At 33.8% G+C, this 15,541-nt stretch overlaps 1 protein-coding gene across 4 annotated transcripts in view; it reads left to right on the forward strand.

The window, feature by feature from the left end:
• The window catches only part of LOC123528619 (phospholipid-transporting ATPase ABCA3-like), a 95,699-nt gene that overhangs the window by 31,025 nt on the left and 49,133 nt on the right, over window positions 1–15,541 (forward strand). For all 4 annotated transcript variants that reach the window (XM_045308465.2, XM_045308468.2, XM_045308467.2 and 1 more), the window contains 3 exons: window positions 1,024–1,261; window positions 2,166–2,339; window positions 14,999–15,180. In XM_045308465.2, the coding sequence (XP_045164400.2) occupies window positions 1,024–1,261; window positions 2,166–2,339; window positions 14,999–15,180 (594 nt within the window). The remainder of the gene's footprint in view (window positions 1–1,023; window positions 1,262–2,165; window positions 2,340–14,998; window positions 15,181–15,541) is intronic.

The following is a 15,541-nucleotide window of genomic DNA, read 5'->3' on the forward strand; positions in this document are numbered from 1 at the left end:
ATGATTTATGATAAAATACAACTGAATGAAAGCATTTTCTTTGAAAAGTTTTCTCCTTGTTAGAACTGAATGAATGCCCTTTGTTCGAGGAAACAGATTATCTTGTCCTTATACAAAACTAACAAATGAAAGTTATTTATGACGCACAAATCAGTAATCTTTTCACAGTTAATAACTAATTATTGGTATTTTGATGCCCCCACAATTTTCCTTCATGCAAATTATGTTAAGGGATTCAAATACAAGATAAAATGTCAGCAGCTAATATCAGGTTCTTTGTGGGGTTGTTTAAGATTGTGCCTCCTCATTGTATGCTAGACCTAGTTTTGTCATGGGGTTAGTATCTTCATAAGCTTTAGGCTTTCTTCGCTTTGAAGTTGACTTTTTGTTTTAATGATAAATAATTAAGTCTGTGACTGTAAGTTATCAATGGTTTTATTGGAAAATTCAAATTTTGACAGAGAAATGAGCTGCACCATGAGAAAACCACTGTAGTGCTTTTGCGACCAGCATGGATCCAGACCTGCCTGCACATTCGCACAGTCTGATCAGGATCCATGACGGTTTCTCTAATTGCAATAGGCCTTGAAAGGGAACAGCATGGATCCTGACCAGACTGGATGCGCATGCTGGTCTCGATCCATGCCGTTTGCAAATGCACTACATTGGTTTTCACATGGTGCAGCTCAAATACCTTTTATTTAGAAGACATGAATTGAAGAAATTAATGAAGTTTTGCAACCAATATTTCTGTTGTTTATGAAGACATTTGGAGCCAGAAAATGTATATAAAGGAAGTTTTGCAGTTTTGAATGAAAAGCAAAATGTCTGACTTAAAATGCTGATAAATACAGTGTCTAAGGTTCTAGGGATAAGTTTAGAGACTGGTCTCATTGATCATGCACCAGTCATCTGAACTCAGTTATCTCAGGCCTTAAACTTTGCATAATTGCAATTTACCTCTAAATTTAAATAGAAAGGTTTTATTTATGCTTTCTTTGCATTTGTTTTTGTTTGTTACAGGAAGCTATGAAGATGATGGGATTGAAGACATCCATGTACTGGCTGTCCTGGTTCTTTAAGAATCTTGTATACCTGGTCCTCATCTGCATATTTTACACAGTAATATTTAGCATCAAGTTTGGTGAGAAAGGGAAGATTCTGAACTATACGCATCCGACATTGTTCTTTGTGTTCCTGCTGCTGTATGTCCTGGCAACCATCGCCTTTTGTTTCATGATAAGCACATTCTTCAGTAAAGGTAAGTATCCCCAGTACTCTGTTGTGACATGGTGTATTTTTGTAAAATTACTTTAATTTACCCTGGAGATTTGTGTCATTTACCTGAGCCTATGATGAAATTTTGCAATGTAGGTTGTTATTTTAAGTCCTTTTAAAACTTCATCTCACTTCTGTATGAATTAGATTTCTAAATTTTCACGAATTTCAGTCACCATTTGAGGTAGTGAACCGCTATTTGTAAACGGCAATTTCCATTCAGTTGCATATTCTCTGCATGTGGTTTCGGCAATCTATAGTTGTTGCCGAAATCATTGAGATATAAAGGACCTAGGATTGCCGAAATGGAATAGGGGAAAAAGATAAGGCATGAAAACATGAAAATTGCCGAGTGTCCATTGGGGTCTACTATCTTAAACTCGAATATAATATGACTTTTTATTCATGTTATATATCATATAACCATTTGTTTACGTTATGAATGATAAAGTTTTATACTTTTCATTATGTAAAGGGTCAATTATAAATACAGTGGAATCTCTATAAACTGAAAAGCATCACAACTGAAGAAAAAAGTATTTTTAAGGGATTCGGATATACATGTACATGTGTAAATGTTTCAACATAAGATCATTTTGAGAAATGCTGTGGGACTTACAAAGAGCAAAGTTCTTTGCGATACTGATATTAGTCTGTTGTACAAAAATTGTTTTGGAGTGATTAGTTCATTAAATAACTTCCAGTTGGAATGATAATATGAAGCTTTCTTTGGGGAATTTACTGTTTAGAGTTTGTTAACAAAGGTTGCATTGTTCATGTAAATGGTATTTTGCTTAGAAAGGAAAATTTTTGCATGCAAAACTGTTTCGGAAGAATTGAAAAAAATCTTGTTATATTTAGTAGGCATTTTTTCATCAATATTTCAGCAAACTCGGCAGCATTTGCGGCTGGTATCCTGTTTTTCCTGACATACTTTCCCTATTTCTTCTTGCGGGACCAGTATGAGACAATGTCACAGTCGGAGAAAATGGCGGCATGTCTTTTGCATAATGTTGGGATGGCTTTTGGAATCAACACTATGCTTATATATGAAGGAACAGGTATAGTTGATATATATGTAACTGTCACAGTACACTAAATAGTTATTGATTTTATGCTAACTGGTGAAATACTGAAAACTATCAGTGAGATATTTCTCTATATCATTCACAGTGCCGAACTATTTTTTTTTCTAGATAAAATTTTCTCCCTTGAAATATATTCTTTAATTAACTCCCTTTGTTGCCTTTAGAATTACTTGTACCCTATGATTATCCTAATATTCAAGCCATACAGGAGTCATGTACAGCTAGACAATCCTATATGGGACAAGCTGGCTATAATAAAGTTTGCAAAAGAAATAATAGTAATGCTCTAGAAATGTTACCTTGGTTGCTTGGCCTTGCCATTCATGTAGCTATAGATATGTGCTTCCTCCACTTTTCATCGGTTCATCTCATATTGTAGATTTTACTGGCGACAGCACATTTAGTTGGTTGTTGTCTTAGTTTATTGTTACAAGACATCAACTCAACCTTACTTAATATGCCAGCATTTTCGTCGAAATTCTTCCCCAACCAGCCAGTTGTGTTCCAACTTCCATCCCTATTCGTTACGCTATACAGCTCCTAGACCAATATTTCCATTGAATCCGTGATGATATTTAATTCTGCAGCTTAATTTTCCAAGGACGTTTGGATATTCCCCAGTTGTTTATGTTTTTCGTGTTGTTTTTTAATTTGACCTTCTGCGTGTTGTAAACAAAGCAAGCTTCCGGTTATTCAATGAACTGACGGCATTGACTTGAAAAGTTTTAAATATTCTTGCTTAACTACTGTCAGTTGGCCGCGGATTTTGCATTTTTTAAACAAAATTTATTTTATGCTTATTGGTGAAATACTGGAAAATAGCAGTGAGATATAAATCGATATCACTCACAGTGCCGAACTTCTTTTTTTTCCAGATAAATTATCTCCCTTGAAATATATTCTTTAATTACCTCCCTTTGCTGCCTTTAAAATTACTGGATTATACTAATACTCAAGCCATACACGAGTCATGAACTGCTAGACAATCCTATATAGAACAGGCTAGCTATATAATTAAATTTGCAAAAGAAATAATGTTACCTTTGTCAGCTTTGTTGCTAGGCCTTGCCATTCATGTAGCTACAGATATATGTGTGTTTGCTCTACTTTTTTCCATTGGTTCACTATCGTGTGGTAGATATTATTGGCGACAGCACATTTAGCTGGTTGTTGTCTTAGTTAATTATCACAAGACATCAACTCAACCTTACGTAATATGCCAGCATTTTCCTCGAAGTACTTTCCCACTCCAACTCCAAGCTCAGCCAGTTGTGTTCAAACTTCCATCCATTTTGTTATGCTATGCAGCTCCTAGATCAACATTTCCTAGTTATTTCTATTTAATCTATGATGATATTTAATTCTGCAGCTTGATTTTCCAAGGACTTACGCATATTCAACAGTTGTTTAGATTTTTCGTGTTGTTTTTTAATCTGACCTTCAGCGTGTGTTTTTTGGTAAACAAAGCAAGCTTCCGGTTATTCTACGAACTGACGGATTGACCCGAAAAGTTTTAAATATGCTTCTACTTAACTACGCGCATTTGTCAATGTCTCTGCGGATTGTGTATTTTTACACAAAATATTTAAATGCAGTTTTTGTTTTTTAAAAACAAAATGGCGTCATGTTGATTTAATGAACCTAATCACCAATATTCGATATTAATGTGCCTAAGTGTCCATGGTAATTTAGCGGTTGTATCATATGTAACACGGTAGCTTAAATAAATCCGAATTTCGTCATGAAATATTGGATTTATATGAACATTTATGCACGTAATAAACAGAAAATTCGTTGATCTTCACAAACTAGCATAAAATAAAAAGAAAATTTGTTTGTTTGCAGTGAGATATCGAAATATATCATCACCGATAAGGGAGACAATTCTGATATTTTCACTCAGGCTCCGCCTTCGTGAAAATATTCAATTGTCTCCCTTATCGGTGATGATATATTTCGATATCTCACTGCAAACAAACAAATATCCTCTATATTTTAAATGCAGTTTTTGTTTTTAAAAACAAAATGGCGTCGTGTTGATTTCACGGACCTAATCACCAATATTTGATATCAATGTGCCTGAGTGTCCATGGTAATTTAGCGGATGCATCATATGTAACATGGTAGCCTAAATAAATCCGAATATCATCATGAAGTATTGGTCTTATTTGAACATGTAAGCATGTAATAAACAGAAAATTCATTGATCTTTACCAGTTAGCATAAAATAAAAAGAAAATTTGTTTGTTTGCAGTGTGATATCGAAATATATCTTCAACGATAAGGGAGACAGTTCTGATAATTTATGTCCTTCTATTCATTAATTGTGTCCTCCATCCCTGATTTATGCGGGGGAATAGACAATTATGTGTTTCCTTCTATTCATTAATTGTGTCCTCCATCTCTGATTTATGTAGGGGAAGAGACATTTTTTGCTGTCTAACAAGAAGTTAGAACTGTTATACTAGTGACTTCCATTGAACTTCAGATTATTTGGGCCTGGGTGGCATAGTGGTTGAAGTCACTGACATTGAATCACGTACTCCACACTGCTTTGGGTTTGAAACCTTGTTTAGACTGTAGAATTCTTTCATATGAGAAAGCCATCCAGTTGGCTAATGGAGGTTGTTGGTTCTACACAGGTGTTTGCCCTTGCCTGGAATAATGCTGGGAGCGGCACCTGGGGTTTTCTTCCACCATCAAATGCTGGCAGTGTGCCATATGTGGTCAGAATGTATTTGTTTTTTTTTCATGGAGAAGTAGCTTTAGACTAGTTACTCACTTTGGCTCTTGGTGCCTATGGGGCTAAATGTGACAACCTCCCTCCTGCCTGTGGCACTTTGAGGCCTCCCCTAGAGAAAATTAGAACTGGTCATGAAACAACTCTTTCTAGTCTGATGTTTCTGCAGTTGAAATTGGTTTAGTAAGTGAAGCAATTGAGATAGAAAAATTGACCTAGGGAAATGAGGCAGAAAATTTGACTGAGCCAAGTTCCTCATGGTTTAATGAGGCTTAACATAATCCTTACATGTTTATAACAAATTCTTCTTGGTATTTCATAATACTTTATGAAAAGCTCTTTAAACATACAAAAAGTGTGTGTAACTACTGGTTTTCATACTTCCAAAAAAAAAAGAACAAAAAATGACATAAAAAACATAACTTGCCCATACTGTATTGTATTAGAAATATAAAATTAACAACATTATAGTTGAAAGTCTGTATTGATAAGGTTTGTTATTCCTGTGACAGTGACTCTCCTGTTAATCTTGCCCATTATCAGTTATTTAAACCACAGAGGTTGTGCTTTATGAAGAAGATGAAATTATTAATGAGTTCACATGCAGGTTATATAAATATATCATTTTGAAATGCGATGACTTCTCACTTTTCATATCAAAGGATGGGTATCACATGTTTTTGTTAAAGGTGGTCAGTCACATTTAAGCAACATTTTGCAACATTAGTCACTTTCCATATATTCTATAATAATTAGAGATCTAACTATAGAATGCAAAGGTTTGTGACATGTAGCTAGAATCCTGTCAGAAATGGAAGCTTATACAGTCTTTTATAAAATTTTGTAGTTACCTCCCTTTAAGATGAAAACATTTAAAAACTGTGAATTTCTTTTGATTAATGCAAGAATTTCCTTTTTCTTACATCAGTTTGATAGCTGTTGGGGTAATTAAACAGTTTGGTCCAATGGATAAGTTTTTATACTGCTTGACTCTTTAAAATTATAATTAATTATACTAAAACAAAGATAGACAAAGGGAAAAATCGTATTTTTCAAACATTGCACATTTAGTGCTGCTATGTATATAGTACTGATTTTGAATGCAAATCTTTGACATATTTAGAAGTGTTTTTTATTCATTTATGAAATTTATTCCAATGCAGAAAAGGTCTGTCTTGGTTTGGTAACTAGGTTAAACAAGAAATATCTTTAAAAAAGATAGTTAGCATGATGTAACTGAAGCACAAGTTGTATATGGGCAGAAACCTGTATTTTAAATCTTTTGGCAATGTTGAAAGGGGCCTCTGTGAAGTTTTGTATAAATGAGGACAGTAGTTCTAAAAAAGACTGTGTTTAGAAATTGTGGAGGGACACACAACAGACACCAAACAATCACAAAAGCTCACTTTGAGCCTTTGGTGCTTAAAAGATGGTAACAATAAGTAAACAATATTGAAATACGTTCTATACTTTATTTCTGGAATTGTTGGAAGCAACATGAACCCTTACCCAACTTCAGCTTTTTGTCAAATTTGTCTATCATTCAGAATATGTACAGTACTGTTTTCACTGGAAAAATTAATTTAAAATTTAGAGTCTAAAATTTAACAGTATCGGACATGTTGTTGCAGGTTAGTTATGATTTGCACTGGTTAGAAATTGTTTCTGTAATGCAGGGTAAGAGTTAATGACTGTATAAAAATAAACAACATTTTTGTAAAAACAAAACTTAAGGAAAGGAAATTCAACAAAACAGAAATAACTTAACAAGAAAACTTAACAAAACAGAAATATGTCCAGATGAGCAGATGAATATTTGGTTATGCACACCTGTTCAAGTGGTACGCATACAACCCGATGGTGCTGTACTTATAGAGGTTATAGATGACGAACGTGTTTTCATTTCACTCAGTGTTACACATGACTCAGAGTGAAGCATTTTCAGTCTTTCCTCAAATCAGCGCCACTCTTACAAAATCTCTCATTATGGCTGAAAATACCGAGAATACGTTACCAAGCAATCCGATTGGTACATTATTCAGGCGGCATAAGGTCATACGAGGTCATAAAATAGTGCTTAATACGGCATGCCGAAAAATTTAAATAAATGATTAAATACAACAAGCAAATACATTTGAGCTGCACCATGAGAAGACCAACATAGTGCGTTTGTGACCAGCATGGATCCAGACCAGCCTGCGCATCCGCACAGTCTGGTCAGGATCCATGCTGTTCACTTTCCAAGCCTATTAGAATTAGAGAAACTGTTAGCGAACAGCATGGATCTTGACCAGACTGCGCGGATGTGCAACTGGTTTAGATCCATGTTGGTAGCAAATGCACTATGTTGGTTTTCTCATGCCACAGCTCAAATGCATTTTATGAGCAAAATCTGATTGACTACCTTTAACATCAAATTATATGATTTCTAGCTGTGATCCTGGTATTATTGGATAAAAAGATTGTTCATCAATGTGGTTCCATGGCAGCATGTCATTATTTATCCTTTGTTAACATGTAGAATAGAGTTCTAGATTATGCCCTGTTCATGTGTGTAGTTAGGTAAGGATATACATGTGGGTCTGACTTGCTAGGGTGTTGTTTTGTCTATTTTGGCCATTGTTTTGCCTAGAAAATGTGAAAAGGCATAGTCTCATGTAAATCCAGAATTTAGTTTTGTAAACTTTATTTCTGAAATGTATAGGTAGGCCCAGGCCTACAGTGCCTATGTTGTGCCATGTCAGTGTTCTTTCTCATTCATTGAATATATGCCTATTCAGCAGTATTAATTGTTGCATAAGGTCATTATTTTTTTATTTTTTGGTTTACGAACCGCCAGGATGACACATGGTCGTAGGAGGAGGGAAAAAAAAATTAAATTAAAAAACAGAATCAGAATTTTTTTTCTCCGTAGGAAACCGACCTTTGAAAGGAATATGGGTAAATTCTACATAATATCACACAGGCTGCATGTTATAATCTTCTTTCCCACTTTTGATGCTTTTTCCTGCAAATATACCTGTGACCTTGGTTATATTTGATTAAAAATGAGCCTTGGGGCTTGTCATAGCAGCTTGAGAAAAAATTTTGTCTAGGTATTTCTGTGAAATTACATTAATATACAGCTTGGCAGGTAGCTGTAACATTTTTCTTGAAAGGACTGTACTATACATAAAAACTGCATATATTCTCACAAACTAAATGATTGGAGACATAGAACTCATATGTTAAAACACTGACTGAAATTAATACCTTCTGTTAAAACAACAGATGGAAGAATCTAATATTCCCCACATTTGAACAACACTGTCAGATCTTAAACCCATGGATATATGATTTTACACTCAGCAGCTTTCAAGCATCTTGGCTGTTTATGGACCCAGTCTGAAACTTAGAGGTACAGCTATATGACAACATACACTGCACTGTGCCTAATAAGCAATTATCTTTTTAAGTGTTAGGCCAGAGAAAATAAATGTTTAGATTCTCATCCGAATTTTGAGAAAAAATGGGGCGGGTGGGCATTTTTTATTTTTTTATTTGGAAATATGGTATTGTGGAGGTCAATCCGACAAATTATATTTAAAATATCACCGTATTGATATTCTAGTGTGTATTGCTGTGTCTTTGAAATGCTTGTATATGTAAAAACCATTTTGAAATAATTTTGAAATGAACAAAATAATTTTATGTCATAAACTTTTATCTTGTTTATAATGTGATAGTAAATCATTTTGTCTGATGGTTGATTGTATCCTATACAAAAAAGTAAATCTACAACAACGGCAAATTAATATTTGTCTGTTCAGTGTATTTGAAAATTCAAAATATTTAGTTCTGTCGAAGTACAGCCACGATTTTTAAAGAAAACAATCAATCTGTCATTCCTGCTGAGCATGTGCTAAAAGCTATAAACCCGTGGAACCGATGATGATGATATTGACTTTCGAGCTTAAAGTTTAAAATACGAGGAATCTAGTAGTTCTACACCTGAAAAAAATTCAGATATTTCTTAATTAGATGCACTTGCATGCACAGCATATTTTAATCCTATTTCCATATCTATGAAACAAATAGCGCGGTAATTCAGTATACTTTGCATGTGAAAATGGCATGTCAGGCTTCCACACGAAGGCAAATGTCCATGTTAAACACAATTGAAATATTGAAATCCAGACAACAGATACTTATTTCTAATCAATAAAAATCAATAGCAATCAAATAAGGATAAGAAAATACATGGCTTTACCTTTTTCTAAAAGTTTTTGAAATCGAAAGTAGGTTGCCAGAACGTCTGCTAGTCGTGTGAATTGCCGATATTTTATGATCATTTTTCTTAATTTGTTATAATAAGAGGTAATGTCATGGTAAATTTTAATATCAGATACTGTCAAATGCTGTTAAATTGTCTTTGCATTACCATAATATGTTAAACATTTTCTTTAAACTCTAGAATTATGCAATGTTTATGAAAGTGTACCAGTATCCGGACGTGAAATTTTGGATATCTGGATTTTGACCAATAAAAAATTTCGAGGCGGGGATGAGAATCTAAAAACTAATTTTCTATTGCCTTAGGAATAGGAAGTGTCTAGCCATCTGGTAAACAGACACCTAGCCTGTGTCTGTTAACTGGAAGCCTTGCCTCTCATATGGTTTTCTTGGTATTTGTTAATTTATTTTATGACTAGGCCATGTAACACAACATTTCATCTTTGCAATGATCTTTGAAAATTCTGTTAGTCAATATTTGTCTTGCCACATCTACTGCACAGCTACATTGGAAAAGACAGTAATTACATCTATAATCAACATTAATCTGATGTTAATAGGCAATAGAAAATTAGTTTTTAGATTCTCATCCCTGCCCGCCCCTATCTCAAACCCCCCGCCTCGAAATTTTTTATTGGTCAAAATCCAGATATCCAAAATTTCATGTCCAGATACTGGTACACTTTCATAAACATTGCATAATTCTAGAGTTTAAAGAAAATGTTTAACATATTATGGTAATGCAAAGACAATTTAACAGCATTTGACAGTATCTGATATTAAAATTTACCATGACATTACCTCTTATTATAACAAATTAAGAAAAATGATCATAAAATATCGGCAATTCACACGACTAGCAGACGTTCTGGCAACCTACTTTCGATTTCAAAAACTTTTAGAAAAAGGTAAAGCCATGTATTTTCTTATCCTTATTTGATTGCTATTGATTTTTATTGATTAGAAATAAGTATCTGTTGTCTGGATTTCAATATTTCAATTGTGTTTAACATGGACATTTGCCTTCGTGGGGAAGCCTGACATGCCATTTTCACGTGCAAAGTATACTGAATTACCGCGCTATTTGTTTCATAGATATGGAAATAGGATTAAAATATGCTATGCATGCAAGTGCATCTAATTAAGAAATATCTGAATTTTTTCAAGTGTAGAACTACTAGATTCCTCGTATTTTAAACTTTAAGCTCGAAAGTCAATATCATCATCATCGGTTCCACGGGTATATAGCTTTTAGCACATGCTCAGCAGGAATGACAGATTGATTGTTTTCTTTAAAAATCGTGGCTGTACTTCAACAGAACTAAATATTTTGAATTTTCAAATACACTGAACAGACAAATATTAATTTGCCGTTGTTGTAGATTTACTTTTTTGTATAGGATACAATCAACCATCAGACAAAATGATTTACTATCACATTATAAACAACATAAAAGTTTATGACATAAAATTATTTTGTTCATTTCAAAATTATTTCAAAGTGGTTTTTACATATACAAGCATTTCAAAGACACAGCAATACACACTAGAATATCAATACGGTGATATTTTAAATATAATTTGTCAGATTGACCTCCACAATACCATATTTCCAAATAAAAAAATAAAAAGTGCCCACCCGCTCCATTTTTTCTCAAAATTCGGATGAGAATCTAAACATTTATTTTCTCTGGCCATATATAACGTACAATAATTTCATTAAAAATACGTAATTCATAACTTATAAACAAATAGGTTACCCGGACACCAAAAAGCTGTACAGGCTAAACGTTTGCTTACCGGGCCTTACAATTACACCGTTTTAATGTCCCCTGTACTAGTTTATATCATCAAACAAAAGTACTGTCATCATTGTGTATTTAAATGATATTTTTCGGGAAAAAATGCTTTCAAGTTCGCGTAATAAGCCGTGCATAGAATCACCGTAATAAGCATTGCGCTATTGGAATGACAGTTACCATAAACGTAGTTGTATACTAAATACAGACTGCATATCACCAACAATTGGCCATTTTTTCAGGAAAGCACTACATCGCAACTTTGAATGTTCTTGCATTTTCATTAAAATTACTTCAAAACTTTGGAAATAATACAACCTGGGCGCAGCCATTTTTAAACGTTTCGTAAATTACGTAACAAGCATGCTGATTGGGCGCAGTATATATCGGAAATTTTAATTGGACGTTTACGTCATGCATAAGAATAGAATTATAGGAATTCCTAATGTTGATTTGACTCGTTCGCCGTGACGGATATTCGAAGAACGAGACATTTTTTTTCTTTTTGGAATACGCGATGCATTTTTTCTCCTGCAAGCTTTCATGTCATAGCGGAGGAAATAAAAAAATCACGTTTTTCCAATTTTATTTTTTTTCTGAAAATACATTTTTTGAGCGGCGGTTCCGTAAACCGAAAGATCAAAAATAAAAGGCCTAAACATTGTTATATTAATGACTTTTTATCACTTTGGAAATATCAGTACAAGTATAGATGAAAAAATGAAGGCAAAATAGTGCAGATAACTTTGAATATTCACACAATATGATTTGTATTTTTACTTATTGCTTATACTCTGTCAAGATAAGATAAGATAATTACTTTGCCAGGACATATACATTTTACTTAGGTACTGGAACAGAATTTCAGAACTACTGCTTCCATATGTACAATTTCATTTTTAGCTCCACTATTTGAAGAATATTCCAAGCTATTCTACTCACCCTGGCATCAGCATCACCTTGGTTAAAGTTTTGCATGCAAGTACATATAGCTATCATTCTAAGTTATATAGCTTTGAAACTTTTTTTTCTAGGTTATTGATCAAGTCCCATAACTCTGACATGTATTTTGGGCAAATTATGCCCCCTTTTGGAATTAGAAAATTCTGGTTAAAGTTTTGCATGCAAGTTACTGTCTCTAAAACTAATGTAGGTATTGAATTGAAACTTCACGTGTCTTCGGGGTTATAAAACTAGGTAATAGCATTAAGTCCCATAACTTTTGGACTTAGAAAATCCTATTTAAAATTTTGCATTGAAGTTACTGTCTCAAAAACTAATGCAAATATTTCTTCATGTTTATAAAACTAGGTCATAGCATCAAGTCCAATAACTCTGACATAGAGTTTGCAAAATTATGTCACTTTTGAACTTGACTACTTCTAGTTAAAGTTTAGCATGCGAGTTACTATCTCCAAAACTAATGAAACTCTGTAGATATTTTAACATTTAGGGTAATATTCCTGCTTCTGGGACAGCAATTTGAATAGCCCAGCATTTGTTGTCGGACAGCTCTTGTTTGTGTCAGTGATTAGACAGTTAAATTGACAGTAAAAATACACCTGATTTATGAAATATTGCTTACTTTATCTAGTATTAAAAAAAAATATCCTGACTTCCATATACATGGTTATTTGAAGTCATTTTGAGATATTAGAATCACATATTGCTGTTATTCATTCCTGTACCTAGATATCTACATAAGGACAAGAGTTCAATGAATGCTGTCAAGTTTGTGATTGTTCAGATGATATATAATGACAAGTCTTTATACAGAATATTTCCTGTCTTGCAATTAACATATGGATCTATTTCTTCCTTCCAAAACTTTTGCGTAGGACCTTTCATCTTTTAGCCATGATGTCTGTGACAGGAAAGGCCGTACCGGCGACAGTAACCATCAAAACAATTCAACACCCTTTACAATATTTACAAATTTATTTACATAAGATGATTATTAACAATGAATAGATATGAAAAGAAAAAAAAACTGATTATAAGAAAGAAAAAAAAAGAAAGTTCAGTATCTCTAGATACAAAAGTTCTTATAGTCCATTCTAATCTGACGTGACACAGGTCTTTAATGTAATTGTGAACTTTAAGTAGCACAAACAAAACATATCTCAAAATCCAGTCCCTTTAAACCGTGAATACGTTGATTCCGTGTTGGCTCCCTATGGTGGTAGGTGATTGCATCCCTGAGCTGACTTCAGAGGATAACAAAAATCATCGTCTTTGCGGTTTACGGCACAACCATGGGACGTAAGCTCTGCGCTGGGAATATCACATCCAGGCGAGTGAAGACAAGTGAACCTCGGGCATTGTACTTCCGGGTTATGACATCACCAGGTAAAATCGTCTGGCGGAAGAAGCTAAAATATATAACATATGGTAAGCACCATAGCAAAACAAATAAGTCAGGGCATAAAACTGCTCCTTTGGGTACACCATACCTCCGTAGGCTCCCATAAATAATACGTGCTACTTATACAAAACATATGTGCTACTAAGTTCAAACGTCACATGATTAAAATACGTCACTTATTACTTCCATATTACAAAGATTACTTACTTAAAAGACTAAAGTTAAAGTATGAAATGATATGAAAAGTATATGATGAAACATTATAGATACGGACATGATAAACTGCAGCTATTATTTACAACTACAAATTAACAAAATTCAATATAAATCAAACGTTATATCATAGTTGGCATCTATATAATATCTAATGCCATACATTACAACGGACATTATTAGATGTGCTATAGACTGGCACACAATTACAAATTACAATAATATATTACAAACATGGCACTAGACTTGCCATATAAATTTATACATAACAATACAATGCAGTAATGGCGTTCCATAATAACGAAATGTTTGACATAAGTTTTTGAAACAAAGTACTTTATAAATATCATGTTACAAATTTCAGTACAAATTTTACATCTTATATAAATGAAACATTTTAGATTCCTCTTTCGAAATAATTTACAAAAGTCTGAAAAATTTAATAAATCATCCTGACATACCGAAACTAGCTAAAATCATATGCCGAAAAGTAAATGTTACAGAATTCTGTAGAATGAACAAAAATTTACCAAATAAAAATCGTAATGCAAAAATCATACAAAAATCTAACAAATAAATTTCTTACCTCGATCGAGCATAAATTTCTAGCAAGAAAATAATTCAGACATAGATTTGTCTATAATGTCGGAAGGTGGTGTGCGCAAGGCATATCTAGTCCAGTCTATTTAAAGGATAATGTCCCGCCAAATACTAAATTTCATGGGATTCACGGCTAAGCCGTGGACTCCGACTATTGTCATTTTCACGTGATTCACGATATAGCCGGGGAATCTAACTACTTTGGCGCGAATTTAAATTGACAATTTGAGGCCCATTATAGTGGTTTTGGGGATAAAAACATAAATTACTGAAGTTTATAAAATATCAACTTTCTTATTACTGAACAGAATTTAATGAAATTTACATGGAAATTTAAGTTATGAAATACAGAAAAACATGAGAGGTATTTCATGCGTGAAATCTGACATTTACCTCAATAACTCAAAAATTTACAAAAAGATGATGCAATACCTGCATTTACACTACAGCTAAAATAAGGCCCGTATGTCAATTTGTGACAATGTCAAACTTGATAAAGCTCGTCATCTGGTGAAAAGGTATGCCTCATTTTCTTGTTAATGCTGGTAATTGCTAATGATCTGAAGTCAATATCATTGAAGATTCCTAATTTGGTAACTATACTGTTGCAGTAATTTTATCATCTTATTTTACCTTTTTTCAGGGGATGGTGCCCAGTGGAACAACTTTTACGCACCAGGAACAATAGATGATAATTTCTCCTTGCTTGATGCCATGGCGATGTTGTTGGTGGACACTGTACTGTACATGTTGATTGCTTGGTACGTGGACAACGTCAACCCAGGAGATGCTGGTGTGGCACAACCACTTTGGTTTCCTTTTATGGTAAGTAATGAGGTTAGAGTAAAAACAATGCTAGCGCAGAGTCCAAAGGGGACAGGTAAAATGCTCAAGGTATTCAGGGTTTTGCAGTAAGCTGGGTACCATGTAATTTGCTCAGTGTGCGTGGATACTCAAACCATATATGCTTGAGAGAGCGGTGTTTCACTGTCTTGTTTATATTGCTTGATATGATTTGGCTGAGTGGGTGTGATTGACCCTTTGACATAGTCACTGTTGCGTCATCTGGTTTGCCTGAGTTGGCATGAATGTCCTTTGGCTTTTATTGTACTTTTTTTTTGTTTAGTTTATTGTATTTGCTGTGATAATACACTTAAAAGACCAGAAATGTCAAATTAGGATGAAG

Source organism: Mercenaria mercenaria, chromosome 13 (assembly GCF_021730395.1).
Source record: "Mercenaria mercenaria strain notata chromosome 13, MADL_Memer_1, whole genome shotgun sequence".
NCBI lineage: Eukaryota > Metazoa > Mollusca > Bivalvia > Venerida > Veneridae > Mercenaria > Mercenaria mercenaria.